This window comes from Oncorhynchus kisutch, linkage group LG29 (assembly GCF_002021735.2).
Source record: "Oncorhynchus kisutch isolate 150728-3 linkage group LG29, Okis_V2, whole genome shotgun sequence".
Taxonomy (NCBI): domain Eukaryota; kingdom Metazoa; phylum Chordata; class Actinopteri; order Salmoniformes; family Salmonidae; genus Oncorhynchus; species Oncorhynchus kisutch.
In genome coordinates, this window is record NC_034202.2 from 29,591,562 (window position 1) to 29,613,938 (window position 22,377).

Genomic DNA, 22,377 nt, shown 5'->3' on the forward strand with positions numbered 1-22,377 from the left:
GCTTCGAGGCAAGTAACACTGAAACATGCATGAGAGCATCAACTGTCACGGATGGGCCAGACGGCTTACCAGGACGTGTACTCCGAGCATGGGCTGACCAACTGGCAAGTGTCCTCACTGACATTTTAAACCTCTCCCCGTTGGAGTCTGTAATACCAACACGTTTTAAGCAGACCACCACAGTCCCTGTGCCCAAGAACACTAACGTGACTAAATGACGACCGACCCGTAGCACTCACGTCTGTAGCCATGAAATGCTTTGAAAGGCTGGTCATGGGTCACATCAACACCATTTTCCCAAAAACCCTAGACCCGCTCCAATTTGCATAACGCCCCAACAGATCCACAGATGATACAATCTCTATTGTACTCAACACTGCCGTTTTCCACCTGGACAAAAGGAACACCTATGTGAGAATTTTATTAATTGACTACAGATCAGCGTTCAACACCATAGTACCCTCAAAGCTCATCAATAAGCTAAGGACCCTGGGACAAAACACCTCCCTCTGCAACTGGATCCTGGACTTATTGACGGGCTGCCCCCAGGTTGTAAGGGTAGGTAACAACACATCCACCACTCTGATCCTCACCACGGGGGCCCCTCAGGGGTGCGTGCTGAGTCCCTTCCTGTACTCCCTATTCACTCATGACTGCATAGCCAGGCACAACTCCATCACCATCATTAAGTTTGCTGATGACGCAACAGTGGTGGGCCTGATTACCGACAACGACGAGACAGCCTATAGGGAGGAGGTCAGAGACCTGGCCGTGTGGTGCCAGGACAACAACCTCTCCCTCAACGGGATCAAGACAAAGGAGATGACTGTTGACTACAGGAAAAGGAGGACCGAGCACGCCCCCATTCTCATCGAATGGGGCTGTAGTGGAGCAGGTTGAGAGCTTCAAGTTCCTTGGTGTCCACATCACCAACAAACTAACAGATCCTCAGCTGCACCATCGAGAGCATCCTGACGGGTTGCATCACTTCCTGGCATGGCAACTGCTCTGCCTCTGACCGCAAGGCACTACAGAGGGTAGTGTGTACGGCCCAGTCCATCACTGGGGCCAAGCTTCCTGCCATCCAGGACCTCTATACCAGGTGGTATCAGAGGATGGCCCTAAAAATATTCAAAGACTCCAGCCACCCAAGTCATAGACTATTCTCTCTGCTACTGCATGGCAAGCGGTACCAGAGTGCCAAGTCTAGGACCAAGAGGCTTCTAAACAGCTTCTACCCCCAAGCTATAAGACTCCTGAACATGTCATCAACTGGCTACCCAGACTATTTGCATTACCCCCCCACCCCCTTTTACGCTGATGCTACTCTGTTATTATCACTTTAATGACTCTACCTACATGTACATATTACCTCAAAAACCTCGACTAACCGGAGACCCAGCACATTGACTCTGTACCGGCACCCCCTGTAAATAGCCTTGCTATTGTTATTTTACTGTTGCTCTTTAATCTGTTTGTAACTTTTTTTTTTTTTTAGGTAATTTTCTTAAAACTGCATTGTTGGTTGAGGGCTTGTAAGTAAGCATTTCACTGTAAGTTGTACATTTGTTGTATTTGCCTTATGTGACAAATAACATTTGATTTGATCTCATTCCAAAATCATGGACATTAATATGGAGTTGTTCCATCCTTTGCTGCTATAACACCCTCCACTCTTCTGGGAAGGCTTTCCACTAGATGCTGGAACATTGCTGCGGGTACTTGCTTCCATTCAGCCACAAGACCATTAGTGCGGTTGGGCACTGATGTTGGGCGATTAGGCTTGGCTCACAGTCGGCGTTTCAATTTGGCCTTCCCCAAATTGTTGCCACAAAGTTGGAAGCACAGAATCGTCCAGAATGACATTGTAAATCAAATCAAATCAAATGTATTTATATAGCCCTTCGTACATCAGCTGATATCTCAAAGTGCTGTACAGAAACACAGCCTAAAACCCCAAACAGCAAGCAATGCAGGTGTAGAAGCACGGTGGCTAGGAAAAACTCCCTAGAAAGGCCAAAACCTAGGAAGAAACCTAGAGAGCAACCAGGCTATGTGGGGTGGCCAGTCCTTTTCTGGCTGTGCCGGGTGGAGATTATAACAGAACATGGCCAAGATGTTCAAATGTTCATAAATGACCAGCATGGTCAAATAATAATAAGGCAAAACAGTTGAAACTGGAGCAGCAGCACGGCCAGGTGGACTGGGGACAGCAAGGAGTCATCATGTCAGGTAGTCCTGAGGCATGGTCCTAGGGCTCAGGTCCTCCGAGAGAGAGAAAGAAAGAGAGAAAGAGAGAATTAGAGAGAGCACACTTAAATTCACACAGGACACCGAATAGGACAGGAGAAGTACTCCAGATATAACAAACTGACCCTAGCCCCCCGACACCATAAACTACTGCAGCATAAATACTGGAGGCTGAGACAGGAGGGGTCAGGAGACACTATGACCCCATCCGAGGACACCCCCGGACAGGGCCAAACAGGAAGGATATAACCCCACCCACTTTGCTAAAGCACAGCCCCCACACCACTAGAGGGATATCTTCAACCACCAACTTACCATCCTGAGACAAGGCCGACTATAGCCCACAAAGATCTCCGCCACGGCACAACCCAAGGGGGGGCGCCAACCATTGTATGCTGTAGCGTTAAGATTTACATTCACTGCAACTAAGGGGCCTAACCCGAATCATGAAAAACAGCCCCAGACCAGTATTCCTCCTGCATTGGGGCAGGTAGCGTTTTCCTGGCATCCGACAAATCCAGATTCGTCCATTGGACTGCCAGATGGTAAAGCGTGATTAAGTAATCCAGAGAATGTGTTTCCTCTACTCTAGAGTCCAATGGCGGGCAGCTTTACACCACTAGACATTTCAAATTCACAATAACAGCACTTTCACCAGGGGAGCTAAAGCAGGGCAAATATTTGATGAACTGACATGTTGGAAAGGTGGCATCTTATGACGGTGCCACGTTGAAATTCACTGAGTTCTTCAGTAAGGCCATTCTACTGTCAGTGTTTGTCTATGGAGATTGCATGGCTGTGTGCGCAATTGTATACACCGGTCAGCAACAGTGTGGCTGAAATAGCAGAATCCACTCATTTAAAGGGATGTCCACATACTATTTTATATATAGAGTAGCTGTAGCCTATTTATGCAAATTGTACATTTTGGGGGGCTCCCGAGTTACGCAGCGGTCTAAGGCTCTGCATCTCAGTGCAAGAGACGTCCCTACAGACCCTGGTTTGATTCCAGGCTGTATCACAACCGGACGTGATTGGGAGTCCCATAGGACGGTGCACAAATGGCCCAGCATCGTCTGGGTTTGGCCGGTGTAGGCCGTCATTGTAAATAAGAATTTGTTCTTAACTTACTTGCCTAGTTAAATAAAAAGTCTAGGCCTGCGCTATCACCTAATTCAGAAATGTGTTTAATGGCACCAAAATATGACAATATGCGCTATTGCAATTGCCCTTCAGGAGCAAGGAGACTGATTTGCAACAACAACAAAAAACATAACTCATGGTCTTAATGGCAGAACAGATGATAAATTATATTATACATTTACATATTATTGTCTTTCATTAACATGTTAATGTTCTAATTTATGACAATAACACGTTCAATTGTACATGTGACATGTCACTGATGGTTTATGCTGGTTTACATTACACAGTGGTCAATGTAGCGTAATAAAGCGATGGGTTGTTTTTCACACTCGTTGCGGTGCGTGCGCGTAGGAGTGGCCACGCGGTGCTCAGTTGCAACTCGCTATGTTTTCGCCCATGACCGGTGCGCTCGGCTCCTCTTCTCGCTCAAACCAAGAGTCCACTCCACCTCTTTCGAATGTCCTGTCTGCTGGCAGGCGCCCAACCGAAGTGTGTGGAAATGACACCGCCAGGGCGGCAGAGATTTTCCTTCATTTCTCTCCTTCCCGATCGCAGACGGGCTGACATTGGCTAGAAAGTGGAGCAGCTCGTCAGGGACAATCAATGCGAATCGATCGAGCTGTGCGGTGGAGGCTCCGAGCTGGAAAATAACGCGGAAGCTCGAGAGAGGGAGAGGGGAGGGGTTGTTCTGACACTGGTACTCGCCAGCCAACCCTTCTCCCGCACACAAAACACCCGCTTACAAATATACACACAGTGAATAGTAAACGTTTATCTGTCACCAAATGCAGCAAGGCTGCGTTTACTATGAAGTGTACGCAGAGAAACTTCATGCGTAATGAGCAATGCATTTATGTGAATTGTGTTCACATCCTCAAAAAGAAATCAAAAATAATGTAATTGGTCAATGCTATTTGTAATTGACATCCCATGACACGACCTATTAAAATGACCAACTTTATCATCAACGTTGAAGCATTGCATAATGTTTAAACATTGGAATTATTTGGACACCCAAGAGCCATCCATTGACGCACCAAACATAGACTTAAGTAATGTGTTTGAAACCAAAGTGGAATTGTTATTAAGCGCCATTCAACTCATGTTAAATGGCTAAATCACTAAAATGAAGAGCATGCGACAGGTAGGCCTTAGCATTTGGATGTCCACCTCATGTAGCCCTGTGAGTCGCTTGGTTTTGGTTTCTCGTGACTACTTATCTCCCTGTTTGTTTACCTCAACATGCCATTTGTTGTAACCCAGCCAAGCGCGTATTCTCTCCGTATAGGTTGGTGTTTTGAGTGGACTGTTGGTAGCAGTAGCACCTTTATAATTGATTTAAACACCATAGCAAAATGTGATAAAAGGTCATCTGCATTCCATTCCATTTGTTTGTTTGGATGATAATCTCTTATAACGATTTTTATGTTTGGTTTTAAGATTATTATTATTTTTTTACCTCTTATTTTATTCTGTTTATTGAGTGGCCGTGCAGGCAAGGGTTCCGTTCTAGGTAATTGCACAATGGTCGCATCCATTCCCCCACGACGTGCATAAATTGGACACACATTGCTTCGTAATCCCTGGTGTCTAGCATGGCTCTGGCAATATGCCTGGTCTCACCCTATCTCATATTAAGCAGATGCCAACCCCCTCGTCATCATTTGCGCCTTTGGAAATGACTTTAATAATGCCAACCACCAGCCATACCGACTCCAAGCTCTGAGGCATGTGCATAGTGGTGTGGACCTAATGCAGGGACCATCAACTAGATTCTGGACAATTTTTTCTGGAGCAGATGGTGGGGGGACGATGACACATAATTACAAATCATTTGTAGACTGAAAATTGACTGCAAGAAGCCCAAACAGATACGTTTGACGGAAACAAAATAATTTTGAACCTTGCTTACATTTGTATATGATCAAGGGTCTCTCTATTATGCATGGGAATACTTGGGAACAAATTTCTTGTATTAAAATAATTTGGAGCTGATTTCCTGATGTTATTACTGACTTATGTTCAACAATGAAAATTCCACACAAAATTATAATTTTTTTGCTCAGAAGACTTGGGAGCCAAATAAAACCACACTGGCAGCCAGTTGGGGCAGCCTGATGTAGGGTGTACATGTAAAAGAACAGCTCATTGGCATTTGCACTGCAAGTGGTCCATATTTACCAAGTTACCAAAAGGTGGTGTTGTGACACTATTTTAACTCAAATCTTGCAATTGGTCACAGAGGCCTACTCATTTCAAATTGATTGAAAGCACGCAGACTACAGTCCTCACTTGAATTTGGTATCCTGAAGAGCACGGGGCTTTTCCTTTTACAATGCCCAGACTGACCACATTCCTGTCCGCTCTACGCTTGTCTACATTCCTGCTCTTGACCCTCAGAAGTCAATCTTTCGCACTCTCTCTCACACACATATTAGGCATCAAAGTTAAAAAAATGACATTTTTTCACGTGGTGGGTGGTGAGTCAGTCAGAGAGAGAGGGGACATAAAGTGAGTGAGAGTCCATGGGTAGGAGGGAGCAGCAAGCTGTGACAGGAGACGTTCTGGTGGGCGCACTGAGCCCTGGGGCTGCAGCCACACTCAGCTCTTTGTTGTTTTCTCTCTGTGCGAAGCGAGGCAGAGTACTTTCCTGAGCCGGCCGGGGGATTAGTGTTACACGGCCTCCTCCAGCTGCACACATGACCAGCGCCACAGGAGAGCCCCTAAAAACAACCTAAAAGTGGAGTGAGTGTAGGGAGAAAGAGAGAGATGAACGTCCGGTTTCTCAGACACTGAGGAATGTTGCAAGCTCTCCAAACAGTGCAGTCCCCCTTTCCCACTCCCCCTCTGACCTGCCTAACCCCACATCACTACCTCACCTCTATTGTTTTTCCCATTTTACACCTCCTGTCTTAGTCAAGAGGCTCATCCTATTCATCTGGCTGGCCTGTCTCGGTAGCTACCCCTGATCCACACCTCCCTTCCACGCTGCTCTCCTCCTCCTGGCTCATCAGTCCCCTCAGCATTGCCAAATTCAAGGACACAGACATCGGAGAAGGGGATTGGGCCCTGGAGTGAATGAAGAAAAAAAAATGTAGGTGATATGGGTACATTTCTTCACCACGAAGTATAGGATGTAAACATGCAGTGGAGTAGACCATACCTGAGCCTCATCACTCCAAGCTGCTGGTGGTCAACACTGGTGGGATGTTAATAAACAAGGATTTGCTGTTCAGGCAGCAACCAATCACATGCTCATTCTCTGCACTCGGAAGGTAATAGGCCACAAACTACCCATAATATGTTCATATAGGTTATAGGTCATATCTATATAATGACTGTGTGTGGTATCTAATAACATTTAACCTAAAATCCTGTAAATTCCATAGTGACTAGCTGATTGTGGCCCTCATGAATGTCACAAGCAGTTAGGTACATTATGGAAAATCAAACTAACATGTTTGCCAAACCCAATGATAGAGCCCCATCTAGTGGCACACAAATATTGAAAAATCGAATTTGCTGCCCGAAATAATTTAGTGTCATGGTGAGGCAGGTGAATAGGTCCATGTATATTATGCTGATCTGGCCCAGCTTTGTTGTTGTAGTCTTTCTCACAAGTCAGGACAGTTGTTTCTGAAATATGACATAATGCCACCTATCAGAGTAGCGTAGCACTAAAATATATGACTGGAAATCATACAGTCCCTGGTTCGAATTCAGTCTGCATCACATCTGGCCGTGATTGTGACTCCCATAGGGCGGCGCACAGTTGGCCCAGCGTTGTCCAAGGTAGGCCGTCATTGTAAATAAGAATTTGTTCTTAATTAACTGACTTGCCTAGTTAAATCAAGTTAAAAATAATAATAATCGAGAATAGTGTAGTTGCAGGTTCTGTAACTGTGCTTCAAATAATGTAATAATGAATGAAATGAGTTGGCAGAAATAAGAACAGCAGCCAGGTGAAGTCCTAAGCCTCAATGTAGTTCGCTGTAAAAGGGACATAGGTGAGACAAAGTGATAGTATTATTATTCCAGCTGATTCATACCAAGTGTCCTTGTTGCTATCAAAACCTCAGCAACATATCTAACATAAATAGGACACATGCAAAACTAATAAATTGTACAAAATACTCATTTCTTTTCAAAATGACAAAGCTTTCATATAAATTCCAAAAGCACGCATATTTGCGCATCAATGCCAAATAAAAACAGTGACAACTTTAATAATCATGTTTATTACAGTTTAATTAAGACACAAGCTCAATGAGCTCTCAGGTAATTAAATATACAGAAGTGTGTTTGTCTGGAACTCAAGTCCAGGGTTCTGATCCAGACAGGGAGTAGTTGGAGCTTCAATGTCAACGATGGCAGCTCAAATATACAAAGTGTGATTACAGAATGAGGTCACTGTTCTATTTTATGAAAATACACCCCAATCAGACTGATTTCCTTCCATTTAGCCCACTTGAGGTAAGACTTTAAGTTCATCATATTTGTCAAGTGCTAAAGCTGCTTTTAGATTTAGATCTGGTCATTCGGCATGGCCTTCGAACAACATGCTTTATTACTAATGCCAAATCTTTGTCCTTTCAGGCTGGACTTGAAACCAGAGAAAGAATGTAGATAAAAAAATAGAAGATCAAGCTAGATTAATACCATTTCAGTGTACTAGTACCACCCAATTTAGCTGCCAAACTTGGATCCAAACTAACTTTGGCCGTTTTAAAAATTAGACCATCACCCAGAAGACAAAGACTTGCCACAATTGAGAGAACTAAAATTATTTGATGAAGGCGCAAAGGGCGATCTAAAAGGGTACTATTTTTTCCTTTAGCAAAATCAACATCACAAGAGTATTTCATTTGACTAGGTGAGGGAGTTCTTTTGGATGTAATATTCAGTAGATATATAGATATCAGTCTCATTACTTTATTGTCCTACGTCATACAGTGTGGAGGGTTCCATGGGTAACTACGATCTTAAATGATAGTGATTCACATTGTGGAGGGGCTATGAGGCAGGATCCTGGGCATCCCATTGCCAAACAGAGAAAGTCCCCTAGAGGTTTGCAGAACGATTGACAGATTGAAGGCTATTTCTTATTATAGCCAAATAGAAGACAAAAACATTCTCCAAGCCCCTTCTCTTCCCACCCCTCCCATCCGCTCACAGGACAGCTGGAAGCACAGAGAGAGAAAAACAACCAGAGAAACAAAGCACATACATAAAATCCCTCAATCTTGGGAAAGCAAACCTTGGGTTCATAAAAATGATAAGGAATGCTTCCTGGAATCAAATAAGAGTGGTCCTACATGGGTCCTGGTGGACATTGTGGAGCATACAATTTGCTGTCTCAAATATGTACATCATGGCAGCTGGACAGGTTGAAGGGGGTGAGGCAGGGGGAAGGAGGTCAAGTGCGTAGGGAGAGGGAGGGCGTGGCTCAAAGAAATCACTCCAAAAGAAACCAACAATACTTTGTTCCTCTTTTCATTCAAAGCACCCCCAAGCCTTTGAATATAAAGGCAGATTTTCCACTGTATTGACTTGAGACTACATAGCATATTTCTGGGTCCATTCCCGGGCTATTCTGTTGTATCTGGAATGACAGGAGGATAAATAAATAACTATCCTTGTAGCAGACAGGTTGTACAAAACAAAAATATGGAATGTTGAAACTGTGTAAGACCTACTTTTCCCTGTCTGTCTTGTAGATGCGTGCGATCTCAGGCACTAGTGGATCGTCTGGGTTTGGGTCACAGAGAAGTGAGCAGATGGACAAGAGGACTGTAGGATGACCGACAACAACAGAGTCAACACAGTTCTGACAAATTACTGTGACAATCAATGTAAATCTCCGACCTGTTAATGAGCATAGTTTGGGACATACACTTTATATACAAAAGTATGTGGACACCACTTCAAATGAATAGAATCGGCTCTTTCAGTCACACCCGTTGCTGACTGGTGTATAAAATTGAGAACACAGAACATTTGCACTAATTAAATTTGACAAACTGAAAGGTGACGTCCTATCACGCTGACATGTTGAAAGTCACTGAGCTCTTCCACTGCAGTTTGGAGTGTTGCAACTGAGGACAGGCGATTTTTACGCACTTCGGCGGTCCTGTTCTGTGAGCTTATGTGGCCTACCACTTCACAGCTGAGCCGCTGTTGCTCAGCTGTAACAGCACTTACAGTTGACAGAGGCAGCTCTAGCAGGGCAAACATGTCCTCCATTACAACACTCACTACCTACCGGGTTCCAAACTGCCTCTGGAAGCAACGTCAGCACAAGAACTGTTCGTCAGGAGCTTCATGACATTGCCGAGCAGCTGCACACAAGCCTAAGATCACCATGCACAATGCAAAGAGTTGGCTGGAGTGGTGTAAAGCTCGTCGCCATTGGACTCTGGGGCAGTGGAAACGCATTCTCTGGAGTGATGAATCATGCTTCACCATCTGACAGTCTGACGGACGAATCTGGGTACCTGCATCAATCATAGTGCTTCCAACTTTGTGGCAACAGTTTGGGGAAGACCCTTTCCTGTTTCAGCAGGACAATACCCCTGTGCACAAAGCGAGGTCCATACAGAAATTATTTGTCGAGATCAGTGTGGAAGAACTTAACTGGCCTGCAGAGCCCTGACCTCCATCAAACACATTGGGGATGAATTGGAACGCCGATTGCGAGCCAGGCCTAATCGCCCAACATTGGTGACCGACCTCACTAATGCTCATGGCTGAATAGAAGCAAGTCCCCAGATGCAATGTTCCAACATCTAGTGTAAAGCCTTCCCAGAAGAGTGTTATAGCAGTAAAGGGGGGACCAACTCCATATTAATGCCCATGATTTTGGAATGAGATGTTCAACGAGCAGGCATCCACATACGTTTGGTTATGTAGTGTACTTACCAGAATCTGCAGTTAAAAATTCAAAACCATACTGGTTTAAAACTAGCCATAACAAGTGATCTAGACCCACATACAAAACATCAACCAAGAGCCCCATTCCGGAATTACCTTTGGAGATGGTGAGTGCTGGCGACCACTGCGACCTCAGGATGTCCAAGCAGATGCTGCCATTGCTGTTGATGTTTGGGTGATAGATTCTTGTGGTGAATGCAACCTTTAGAGGACACAAATGTATTGCATTTACAGCATCTCCTTTAGCACACTGACGGGACAGAAATGGTTGTCGGTTACATCTCATGTACTGAAAACAAACCGTTGTGAATTATTATTTCCCATCAATGTAGGTCTAATTCATAGCTCCATTAAAATAAATCTGTCACCACTTTTCTAACATATAGCTGAGTTCCAGGACACATCCCTTACCTTTGGTGGTTTGAAGGGATAGTCAGTGGGGAAGTGAATGGTCAAGAAGAACACACCACCCTGATACGGACTGTCATTCTGTAAAAAGCAAAATAGATGGTTACTATTACATGACCCAGAGCAAAAGCTGTGAACCACCAAACAACAGGACAGGAAGATATACTTACTGGTCCCATTATGGTAGCCTGCCAGTGAAACACTAAGAGAGGAGAAAACACTTAATACACTAGAAGCACCTTTATAAAGTACATTGTTTGAATTAGATTTTCGTGCCATGATGCAGAACACTGGTCATTCATCTTTATTGGCTTGTATCTACAGGCTAGATTTCATTGCCAACAGTTTTCTTTTGGAGTCAAATCCTGTATTCTATGATAAACAATGATATAATCCATCAAGAATATTGAATGAAATGGGTGGTAAGTGATGTGCTTTGGATGGTGAACGTAAACTGCGGGTGATGGTGTTGTGTGGTTGAGGAGACTTACTGTCATCTCCAACAGGTCCTGCGGAGCACTGTGCTGGAGGGTCACGAGCCAAATCATTTAACTCCTAGGCACAAAGACAAGAGCTTTCATTTCCTCACAAAAGCATAATACTTTAACAATATGTATTGTTTCAGTAGTTCAGCCAAACTGCATACCATGTCTCTAATGCTGAATGTGGGCTGGAAGTAGTAGACCTAAGCTTGTAGGCCTAGACTATCCCAATATTAGTTTATTATTTCATTAATTAATAAGATGAGGTATCTTTGGCAATTCCATAGCGACTACATTGAAGATAACTCATGGTCCAATGACTGTACCTGCTAGCAGCAATTGTCCCGTGTTTGAAGAGACATCCATAAAAATTGGTTCTGATTGGAGAATCGCCGTTTGCGTCGCCGGGCAGTGAAAAGAAAATGAAATCCCATTTAGATACCCTAAAATCAAAATCTAATATGGATCTCAATGTTTTGTTCTAGCTTCACACTCCAAGTAGTGGATTTGGTGGTGTGTGTGTGTTGGTGGGGGGGTAAATCCTTGAAACTAGATTTAATAGTTCCTTGTTTACGATGCAAAAAGCCAATAATGGATGTCGCTTCAGACATGGGACAGATGCTGCTCAACCTTGTCTCAGTGCATTTCGTATTATTCCATACGTAAATCCAATACACTCCATTTAGTATGATGTTACGTTTCGTATGGTATATAATAATTGTGGACGTCCATCACCAATTTCAATAACATATGTTATGAATTAAAATCCGTATAATATGTTACGAAATTGCAAAACGGATGGTATGTTACGAATTCTATCTAGCTAGCTAGCTAGCTGGCTAACTTTAGCTAGGCTAGGGGTTAGGAGTTTGGTGGAAGGGTTAGCTAAAAGGGTTATCTAAAATGTAAAAAAAGTAGTTGCAAAATAGCTAACAAAAAGTAGTGCACCCATTCATCCGACCAACCACCCTACAACCATCTGTCTTATGTAACCATACCAAACAAAACTTACACTACAAGACCAAAAGTATGTTAACTTCTTGGTGACAGGGGGGCAGTATTGAGTAGCTTGGATGAATAAGGTGCCCAGAGTAAACCGCCAGCTACTCTGTCCCAGATGCTAATATATGCATATTATTAGTACTATTGGATAGAAAACACAAGTTTCTAAAATTGTTTGAATGATGTCTGTGAGTATAACATAACTCATATGGCAGGGCAAAAACCTGACAAAAATCCAACCAGGAAGTGGGAAATCTGAGGTTGTAGTTTTTCAACTCTTTGCCATTCCAATATACAGTGTAAATGGGTCATATTGCACTTCTTAAGGCTTCCACTAGATGTCAACAGTATTTAGAACTTTATTTGAGGTTTCTACTATGAAGGGCGGTGAGAATGAGAGGGGATTGAGCTAGGTGTCTGGAGGAGTGCCACAGGCTCGTGACGCGCGGTCACGAGAAAGTTAGCTCTCGTTCTATTGCTTTTCTAAAGAATGGAATTCTCCGGTAAGAACATTATTGAAGATTTCTGATAAAAACATTCTAAAGATTGATTCAATACTTAGTTTGACATGTTTCTACGACCTTTAATATAACTTTTGAACTTTTCGTCCGACGTTCGGCTGGACCTGAACACGTATTTGTTTTCCAAATGCCCTAACAAAAGAAGCTATTTGGACATAAATTATTAACTTTATCGAACAAATCAAACATTTGTGGAACTGGGATTCCTGGGAGTGCATTCTGATTAAGATCATCAAAAGGTAAGTGAATATTTATAATGCTATTTCTGACTAATGTTGACTACACAATATTTTGGCTGCTTTGTTGTCTGAACGCTGTACTCAGATTATTGAATGGTTTGCTTTTTCCGTAAAGTTTTTTAAAAATCTGACACAGCGGTTGCATTAAGGAGAAGTATATCTCTAATTCCATGCATAACACAACATTTATGATGAGTATTTCTGTAAATTGATGTGGATCACCGCATGTTTTAGAACCACTGAACGTAACGCACCAATGTAAAATGAGATTTGTTTATATAAATATGCACTTTAGCAAACAAAACATACATGTATTGTGTAACATGAAGTCCTATGAGTGTCATCTGATGAAGGTTATCAAAGGTTAGTGATTCATTTTCTCTCTATTTGTGCTTTTTGTGACTCCTCTCTTTGGCTGGAAAAATTGCTGTTTTTCTGTGACTTGGTGGTGACCTAACAATTGTTTGTGGTGCTTCGCTGTAAAGCCTTTTTGAAATCAGACACTGTGGCTGGATTAACAAGAATTGTATCTTTAAAATGGTGTAAAATACTTTGTTTTGAATTTGGCGCCCTGCACTTTCACTGGCTGTTGGCAAGGTGCCACGCTACCGTCCTCCATATCCCAGAGAGGTTAACACCGGCTCGTCAAACATCTCATTCCAAAATCATGGGCATTAATATGCAGTTGGTCCCCCACCTTTGTTGCTATAAAAGACCCCACTCTTCTGGGAAGGCTTTCCACTAGATGTTGGAACATTGCTGGGTGGACTTGCTTCCATTTAGCCACAAGAGGATAAGTGAGGTCGGGCACTGATGTTGGACAATTAGGCCTGGCTCGCAGTTGGAGTTCCATTTCATCCCAAAGGTATTTGATGGGGTCGAGGTCAGGGCTCTGTGCAGGCCAGTCAAGTTCTTCCACAACGATTTTGTCAAACCATTTCTGTATGGACCTTGATTTGTGCGCGGGGGCATTGTCATGCTGAAACAGGAAAGGGCCTTCCCCAACATGTTACAACAAAGTTGGATGCACAGAATCGTCTAGAATGTCATTGTATGCTGTAGCATTAAGATGTCCCTTCCCTGGCGCTAAGCGGCCTAGCCCAAACCATGAAAAACAGCCCCAGACCATTATTCCTCCTCCACCACACTTTACAGTTGGCACTATGCATTGGGGCAAGTAGCGTTCTCCTGGCATCCGCCAAACCCAGATTAGTCCGTCGGACTGCTAGATGGTGAAGAGTGATTCATCACTCCAGTGAACGGGTTTCCACTGCTCCAGTCCAATTGCGAGCTTTACACCACTCTAGCCGACACTTGGCATTGCGCATGGTGATCTTAGGCTTGTGTGCGGCTGCTCGGCCATGGAAACCCATTTCATGAAGCTCCCGACAAACAGTTATTGTGCTGACGTTGCTTCCAGAGGCAGTTTGGAACTCGGAAGTAAGTGTTGCAACTGAGGACAGACTATTTTTATGCTCTTCAGCACTTGGTGGTCCTGTTCTGTGAGCTTTTGTGGCCTATCACTTCGTGGCTGAGCCCTTGTTGCTCCTAGACATTTCCACTTCACAATAACAGCACTTACAGTTGACCGGAGCAGCTAGACTTGTTGGAAAGGTGGCATCCTATGACGGTGCCACGTTAAAAGTCACTGACCTCTTCAGTAAGGCCATTCTACTGCCAATGTTTGTCTATTGAGATTGCATGTCTGTGTGCTCGATTTTATACACCTGTCATCAATGGGTGTGGCTGAAATAGCCAAATCCACTAACTTGAAGGGGTGTCCACATACACTAAATATACAAAAGTATCATACAAATTTGAGTGTCTCTGATTTACTTTTACTATGTTACATCTAGTCTATGAGACCAGGCTGTGCTGTTAGCGGGTACAGTCATTGGACCATGAGTTCTCGAATGTAGACGCTATGGAATGCCCATAGACCTTGTCTTATTAATTAAATAATTAATCCGAGGTCTAATAGTGGGCTACGGCCTACATCATCTGACAACAAATCTTTCAAGATTAAACTAATGTCACTCAAGGTCTACCAACAACATTGAGGTTAGACCTGAGAGAGCATCGTTTCTGCAGCAAGTGAGTGAATTCTCCAAATTGAAACACAGGAAAAGTACTGGATTCAGAATGACATTGATGGATATTTATTATATTTTAAGTTCAAATAAGTATACTTCAGCAATCTGTCAACATCAATCATTTTCATGGATCATTAATCAGTCAGTGTCAGATGAAAGCAGCAGAGCATAATTTACTTTTGATACTGAAGACAATGGTAGAACAAAGTCTGCGCTTACCGATTTGTAACGAACTTAGCTAACATTATGCCAAACGTGAATTGTCTTAGACTAAAGTGAACGATGCCAGCTAATGTGCATCTGTTTACTACTACTACAGTAGGAAGTAGCTAAGTAGGACAGTAACGATACTAGCAAGGAACGCGGAATAACAGGCCTATGACGGACTGAGGACTTCCCTGAAAACTAACGTCAGCTAACGTTACACTTGTCAAGTTATGATTAAAACTAGTCAGCCAAACTAGCGAGCTAACGTTAATTAGTATATTGCCTACCTAACGTTAGCTACATACAGTATCAGTAACTAGCTAGTTAGGAGGCTAGTAGCTAACGTTACCGTTAATTGCATTTTTATTTTATCTAACTAGCGTGTTAATCTAGCTAACTGTTATCTAGCTACCAAGTTTAGCTAGTAGACAATAATTTCTAGTTAACTAGCTTGTTAGCAAGCTACATTCACCAGTTATCGATGTTGTCATATGCCGCTAAACTGTGTGAGCTAACTTTACTTGGGCTACTAGCCAGCTAGCTAGCATTCAAAAGCAAATTAATCAGTGATCACAAGTAGCCATCACAAGTAGCCATCACCAATATATGGCTTTGGTAGTCACTGACCAGGCGGCAGACGACGAAAGTGGTATGAAATAGCTACGCAATTTGGGCTAGCAAGCTTTCTTGCTGTAGCCTACCAGTAGCTCGAAAGCGTGCCGAAAAAGAGAAGGCCAAAAGCGGCTAACGATTAACGTTAGATAGCTTGCTTACCTAGCTAGCAGGCTAACGTTACTTCCTTACCTTATGAATTCTTTTCAGGGCCATTGCTGTGCTTGTGCGGCTGTCAATGTAACCTCGGTTTACCTATGTGAAATTAAGACTTTACTGCGAGCTACGTTTTTAAATTGTTCTTCTGCAACGACTGGGTAGCGGAGTATTCTAGCGAAACTGAAATACACTACGGCTCATACTAGCAGCTGAGAGAACTGGGCACCGCATCACTTCTCCGAAGAGCTGTGATGCATTGCAAACGTCCGCCCACGCTACATCCGCTGGAAGCCGTGAGACAGGTTAGAGCTATGCAATTGACATAATTAGGGACTCACATAAAGAAGGCATCCAAATGGACGCAAATCATAAAAACTCGAAGTTTCAGTGCAACCTATACTGTGTGGCCACAGTTTAGGCTGCACTGTGGTCTACCATAGCTGCATGTAATGAAAAGCGCGTTCGTAAATTCCCTCTGGTTATCTACTCGTATTTCAGAGCGTTCTCGTCTGTGTGCCAGACCGCAAAATAACTGATGAATTTACGAACGCTCAACACCTGTTGAATATGACCCGCGTCAGTAAACGTCGGCAAAAATAAGCGTAATTACATTTTTGCCAGCAGCACAGTTACACTCATGCTCTGGGTAACATGAAAACAGTCTAACCAGCTCCTCTAGGGCGAGAAAATTGTCAGTGAGGTGTTCTCGTATTGGTGTCTGGCAAGCTATCCACCGTTAGCTGGAGCAACGAACCGCCCTTGCTGTCTTTGCCTGGCCGGTTCCCCTCTTTCCACTCGGATTCTCTGCCTCTAACCCTATTACAGGGGCTGAGTCACGGGCTTACTGGGGTTCTCTCATACCGTCACTGGGAGGGGTGTGTCACCTGAGTGGGTTGAGTCACTGATGTGATCATCCTGTCTGGGTTGGTGCCACCGCCCCCCAAGGCTATACTCAGCCTTGTCGCAGGATGGTAAGTTGGTGGTTGAAGATATCCCTCTAGTGGTGTGGGGGCTGTGCTTTGGCAAAGTGGGTGGGGTTATATCCTTCCTGTTTGGCCCTGTCCGGGGTGTCCTCGGATGGGGCCACAGTGTCTCCTGACCCCTCCTGTCTCAGCCTCCAGTATTTATGCTGCAGTAGTTTATGTGTCGGGGGGCTAGGGTCAGTTTGTTATATCTGGAATACTTCTCCTGTCCTATTCGGTGTCCTGTGTGAATTTAAGTGTGCTCTCTCTAATTCTCTCTTTCTCTCTTTCTTTCTCTCTCTCGGAGGACCTGAGCCCTAGGACCATGCCTCAGGACTACCTGACATGATGACTCCTTGCTGTCCCCAGTCCACCTGGCCGTGCTGCTGGTCCAGTTTCAACTGTTCTGCCTTATTATTATTCGATCATGCTGGTCATTTATGAACATTTGAACATCTTGGCCATGTTCTGTTATAATCTCCACCCGGCACAGCCAGAAGAGGACTGGCCACCCCACATAACCTGGTTCCTCTCAAGGTTTCTTCCTAGGTTTTGGCCTTTCTAGGGAGTTTTTCCTAGACACCGTGTTTCTACACCTGCATTGCTTGCTGTTTGGGGTTTTAGGCTGGGTTTCTGTACAGCACTTTGAGATATCAGCTGATGTACGAAGGGCTATATAAATCAATTTGATTTGATTTGATTTAGCTTGGGCGCTTGACTGCCATTGTGAGGTCAGAACGCTCGGACCAACCTTACTCCCTGGCCAGGGCGTCCAGTGTGCACTCTGAACGCTCCGAGAACGAAACGCTCTGAATTTACGAGTGGACCATCTGACAACGCTCCAAATTTACGAACGCCCAGAGCACACTCTGAGCATTCTCTGGCACTCCAGAGTGAATTTACGAACGCCCAGAGCACACTCTGAGCATTCTCTGGCACTCCAGAGTGAATTTCCGAACGCACCCATAGTCAATTGTAACGTGTGTATGCACTAGACAGGTATTCAAGACACGGGTAGACCTCATGATAGCATTTACATTTTAGTCAGTTAGCTGACGCTCTTATCCAGAGCGACTTACAGTTTGTGCATTCATCTTAAAATAGCAAGTTGGGACAACCACATATCACAGGCATAGAAAGTATTTTTTTCCTCAATAAAGTTGCTAACAGTAGAGTCAGAGCTAGAAAGGGGCAAGTGCAACTGCTGGTTCAGGGTGGGGGGGTCGAGGTAAGGAGGCAGATGATTTAAGATACTGTTCGAAAAGGTAGGATTTCAGTTGTTTTCGGAAGATGGGCAGGGACTCTGTTATCCTAGCTTCATGGGGAAGCTGGTTCCACGCACCATAGGGTACCTGGCCGGCTAAAAAAGATTAATGGTAAATCGGAAAATAGTATTGTGACAACACAGCCCCCTGTGTCTTTGACTTGGCAGAACAAGTTGTTTGTCTTTTGTAACTTAAATTACAGAAATCACAGTGAATCGAATTAGCCTCAGGGAATGTGCAAACATTCAGCACCATGGACAGCGCTGTGATGTCCATAAACTGACTGGTCACTGGTTTCAGAACCACAGCTGCTGAACAGTGCTGAGCTCTGGCAGCTCATATAATGAGAAGATTCATTCAATGCACCTGTTGTGGGGCTGCAGTGGATAGCTTCCATCTTACTGGCTCCTGACCCATTCTGCTATTTTGTGTTTTTTTTAAAGCTGATCTTAACTTTTTTTGTGCAGAATATTTCTGCCAGCATTTCCTATGAGCGAAAACAGCTTCTGGACATCAGAACAGCGATCACTAACCTCGATTTGGATGAAGATTTCTACTTCAACGAGTTGTCAGCTGTGGATGGACTGGTCATTCTGAACCAGGCCCTATTCCCCGCGACTCGAAAGAGGAAGAGACGGCGCAAGAGAGGCAAACAAGTGGGCTCCCTGATGAGACTACGTCGGAGAGTAAATAAACCGCCTCTACCCTCTGTTCTACTGGCAAACGTACAATCATTAGAGAACAAAATGGACAAGGTCCGACTGTATTATCAAAGGGAACTGAAGAATACCTAACCAGACACTTACAAGAAATCCCGCTACGACCTCCGACGAGCCCATCAAACTCCTCAGTAAAAGGCACATGACAGCCCGCTAGTAGTTTGCCAAAAGGCACCTAAAAGACACTCAGATCATGAGAAACAAGATTCTCTGGTCTGATGAAACCAAGATTGAACACTTTGGACTGAATGCCAAGTGTCACGTCTGGAGGAAACCTTGCACCATCCCTACGGTGAATCATGGTGGTGGCAGCATCATGCTATGGGAAAGTTTTTCAGCGGCAGGGACTGGAAGACTAGTCAGGATTGAGGGAAAGATGAATGGGGTAAAGTACAAAGAGATCCTTGATGAAAACCTGCTCCAGAGTGCTCAGGACCTCAGACTGGGGCAAAGGTACACCTTCCAACAGGACAACGACCCTAAGCACACAGCCAAGACATCTTAGAAGTGGTTTCGGGAAGAGTCTCTGAATGTCCTTGAGTGGCCCAGCCAGAGCCCGGACTTGAACCCAGTTGAACATCTCTGGAGAGACCTGAAAATAGCTTTGCAGCGACACTTCCCATCCAACCTGACAGAGCTTGAGAGGATCTGCAGAGAAGAATGGGAGACGTTCCCCAAATACAGGTGTGCCGAGCTTGTAGTTGTCACGCCTTGGTCTTAGTATTTTGTGTTTTCTTTCTTTATTTGGTCAGGCCAGGGTGTGACATGGGTTTATTTTGTGGTGTGTTTTTGTATTGGGGTTTTAGTAGGTATTGGGATTGTAGCTCAGTAGGGTTGTCTAGGAAAGTCTATGGCTGCCTGAGGCGGTTCTCAATCAGTCAGGTGATTTTCGTTGTCTCTGATTGGGAACCATATTTAGGTAGCCCGGGTTTCACTGTGTGTTTGTGGGTGATTGTTCCTGTCTCTGTGTTTGTTGTCACAAGATAGGCTGTATAGGTTTTCACGGTCCGTTTATTGTTTTGTATTGTTAGTGTTTATTCTTCATTAAACATGTATCGAATTAACCACGCTGCATTTTGGTCCGACTCTCCTTCAACGGAAGAAAGCCGTTACAGTAGTGTCATATCCAAGACTCGAGGCTGTAATCACTGCCAAGGGTGCTTAAAGAAAGTACTAAGTAAAGGGTCTGAATAAGCATGTAAATGTAATTTTTCCGGTTTTAATTTTTAAAACATTTGCTAAAATTTTCCAAAAACTGTTTTTGCTTTGTCATTAATGGGTATTGTGTGTAGATTGATGAGGGGGGGAAACGATTTAATCTAATTTAGGATAAGGCTGTAAGGTGACATCATGTGGAAAAAGTCAAAGGGTCTGAATATTTCCCGAATGCACTGTACATGTTTTAAACAGAACACCGTAGTCCCTGTGCCCGCCCATGGTCATGGCTGACACCAACAGCATCATCCCAGGCACCCTGGACCCACTCAAAGTCGCATACTGCCCCAACAGATCCACAGATGACGCAATCTCTATTGCACTCCACACAGCCCTCTCCCACTTGGACAAGAGGAACACCTACTGTATGTGAGAATGCTGTTATTTGACTATAGCTCAGCGTTCAACCCCGTAGTGCCCTCCAAGCTCATCACTAAGCTCAGGACCCTGGGACTGAACACCTCCCTCTGCAACTGGATCCTGGACTTCCTGATGGACCGCCCCCAGGTAGTTACGGTAGGCAACAACATGCTGACCCAACACAGGGGCCCTCAGGGGTGCTTGCTTGGTCCCCTCCTGTATTCCCTGTTTACACACGACTGTGTGGCAGCGCACAACTCCCATCCCATCATTAAGTTTGCTGACAACACAGCAGCGGTTGGCCTGATCACCATTGATAATGAGACAGCCTATAGGGAGGAGGTCATTGACCTGGCAGTGTGGTGCCTGGACAACAACCTCTCCCTCAACGTCAGCAAGACAAAGGAGCTGATCATGGACTACAGGAAACGGAGGGCCGAACACGTCCACATCGACGGAGCTGTAGTGGAGCGGGTCGAGAGCTTCAAGTTCCTCTGTGTCCACATAACTAAGGAATTATCATGGTCCACACACATCAACACAGTCGTGAAGAGGGCACGACAATGCCTCTTCCTACTCAGGAGTCTGAAAAGATTATAAGGATCTGAGGGCCCATACCTAAAGTTATACAGCTGCACCATTGAGAGCATCTTGACCGGCTGCATCACCGCTTGGTATGGCAACTGCTTGGTATCCGCCCGCAAGGTGATACAGAGGGTAGTGCGTACGGCCCAGTACATCACTGGGGCCGAGCTCCCTGCCATACAGGACCTCGATACCGGGTGGTGTCAGACGAAGGCCCTAACAATTATCAAAGACTCCAGCCATCCAAGTCAAACTGTTCTCTCTGCTACTGCACGGCAAGCGGTACCGGTGCATCAAGTCTGGAACCAACAGGACCCTGAACAACTTCTATCCCCAAGCCATAAGACTCCTAAATAGTTAGTCCGGATAGCTTTTAGTTAACTATTTAACTATCTGCATTGACCCTTTTTGCACTTACTATTTTGACTCATCATATACGCTGCTGCTACTGTATATTATCTTTCATGTTACCTAGTCACTTTATCCCTACCTATATGTACATATCTACCTCAATTACTTTGTACCGCTGCACATCGACTCTGTACTGGTACCCCGTGTATATAGCCAAGTTATTATTACTCACTGTGTATTTATTCTCTTTTTTTTCTCCCTGCATTGTTGGGAAGGGCCCTTTGTTGTTTATGAAGCATGTGAAACATAACATTCAATTTGATTTGTGGCTATAAGAAAGTCTTCTTCTGTTAGACTGATGTTTTTGGGATTGTTCAAGTCCCCATTTCCCCTGATAGGCATACTGCTCCCAGATTCTTTGGTATAAAAGCTACAAAGTTGTTGAGGCAGAACAGTTTGCCCCTGGCCATGCACACACACACATACACACACACAAGCCATTTTGACATGTCATCTGATTATTTGAAAATATTGGATAAATAACATCTTCCACAAAAAGCAATGACACAATGTTGTACCCTGGGAAGCTTCACTGATCTAACCATAATTAATACCGTGCAGACCTATGCGTCTCAGGCCGCACCCCATCAGCAAGTGCATAGAATATAAAATCATGGCGTGCGCGTGTTGTTGGGAAATCCCGGATCTGCCTCCACCTGATGGCAGCATCAGGCAGCCCCGTGAAACATTAGCGTGGGAGTTCCCTTCATTGCCAATGTCGGGGTGGTGCAGCGTGCAGTGAGGATCTCCTGAGCAGAGCCCCCCCCCCCCACACACACCCTATCTCGCTCTCTCACTCTCACTCTCACTA

At 44.4% G+C, this 22,377-nt stretch overlaps 1 protein-coding gene across 2 annotated transcripts; it reads right to left on the reverse strand.

Moving 5' to 3' along the window:
• Positions 1-7,614: 7,614 nt before the first annotated feature.
• Positions 7,615-16,563, reverse strand: LOC109874277 (ubiquitin-conjugating enzyme E2 D2). Of its 2 annotated transcripts, XM_020466127.2 has the most exons (7): positions 16,083-16,563; positions 11,226-11,289; positions 10,905-10,936; positions 10,738-10,815; positions 10,423-10,528; positions 9,093-9,186; positions 7,615-8,998 (listed from the first exon to the last, which is right to left on the reverse strand). In XM_020466127.2, exons 1-7 carry the CDS (start codon positions 16,104-16,106, stop codon positions 8,953-8,955), a joined length of 444 nt encoding a protein of 147 aa, XP_020321716.1. In that variant the 5' UTR covers positions 16,107-16,563; the 3' UTR covers positions 7,615-8,952. The 2 variants fall into 2 exon arrangements, with proteins under 2 accessions (XP_020321716.1, XP_020321717.1); XM_020466128.2 differs by lacking the exon at positions 10,905-10,936 and having other exon boundaries at positions 16,083-16,329.
• Between the last annotated feature and the right edge of the window lie 5,814 nt (positions 16,564-22,377).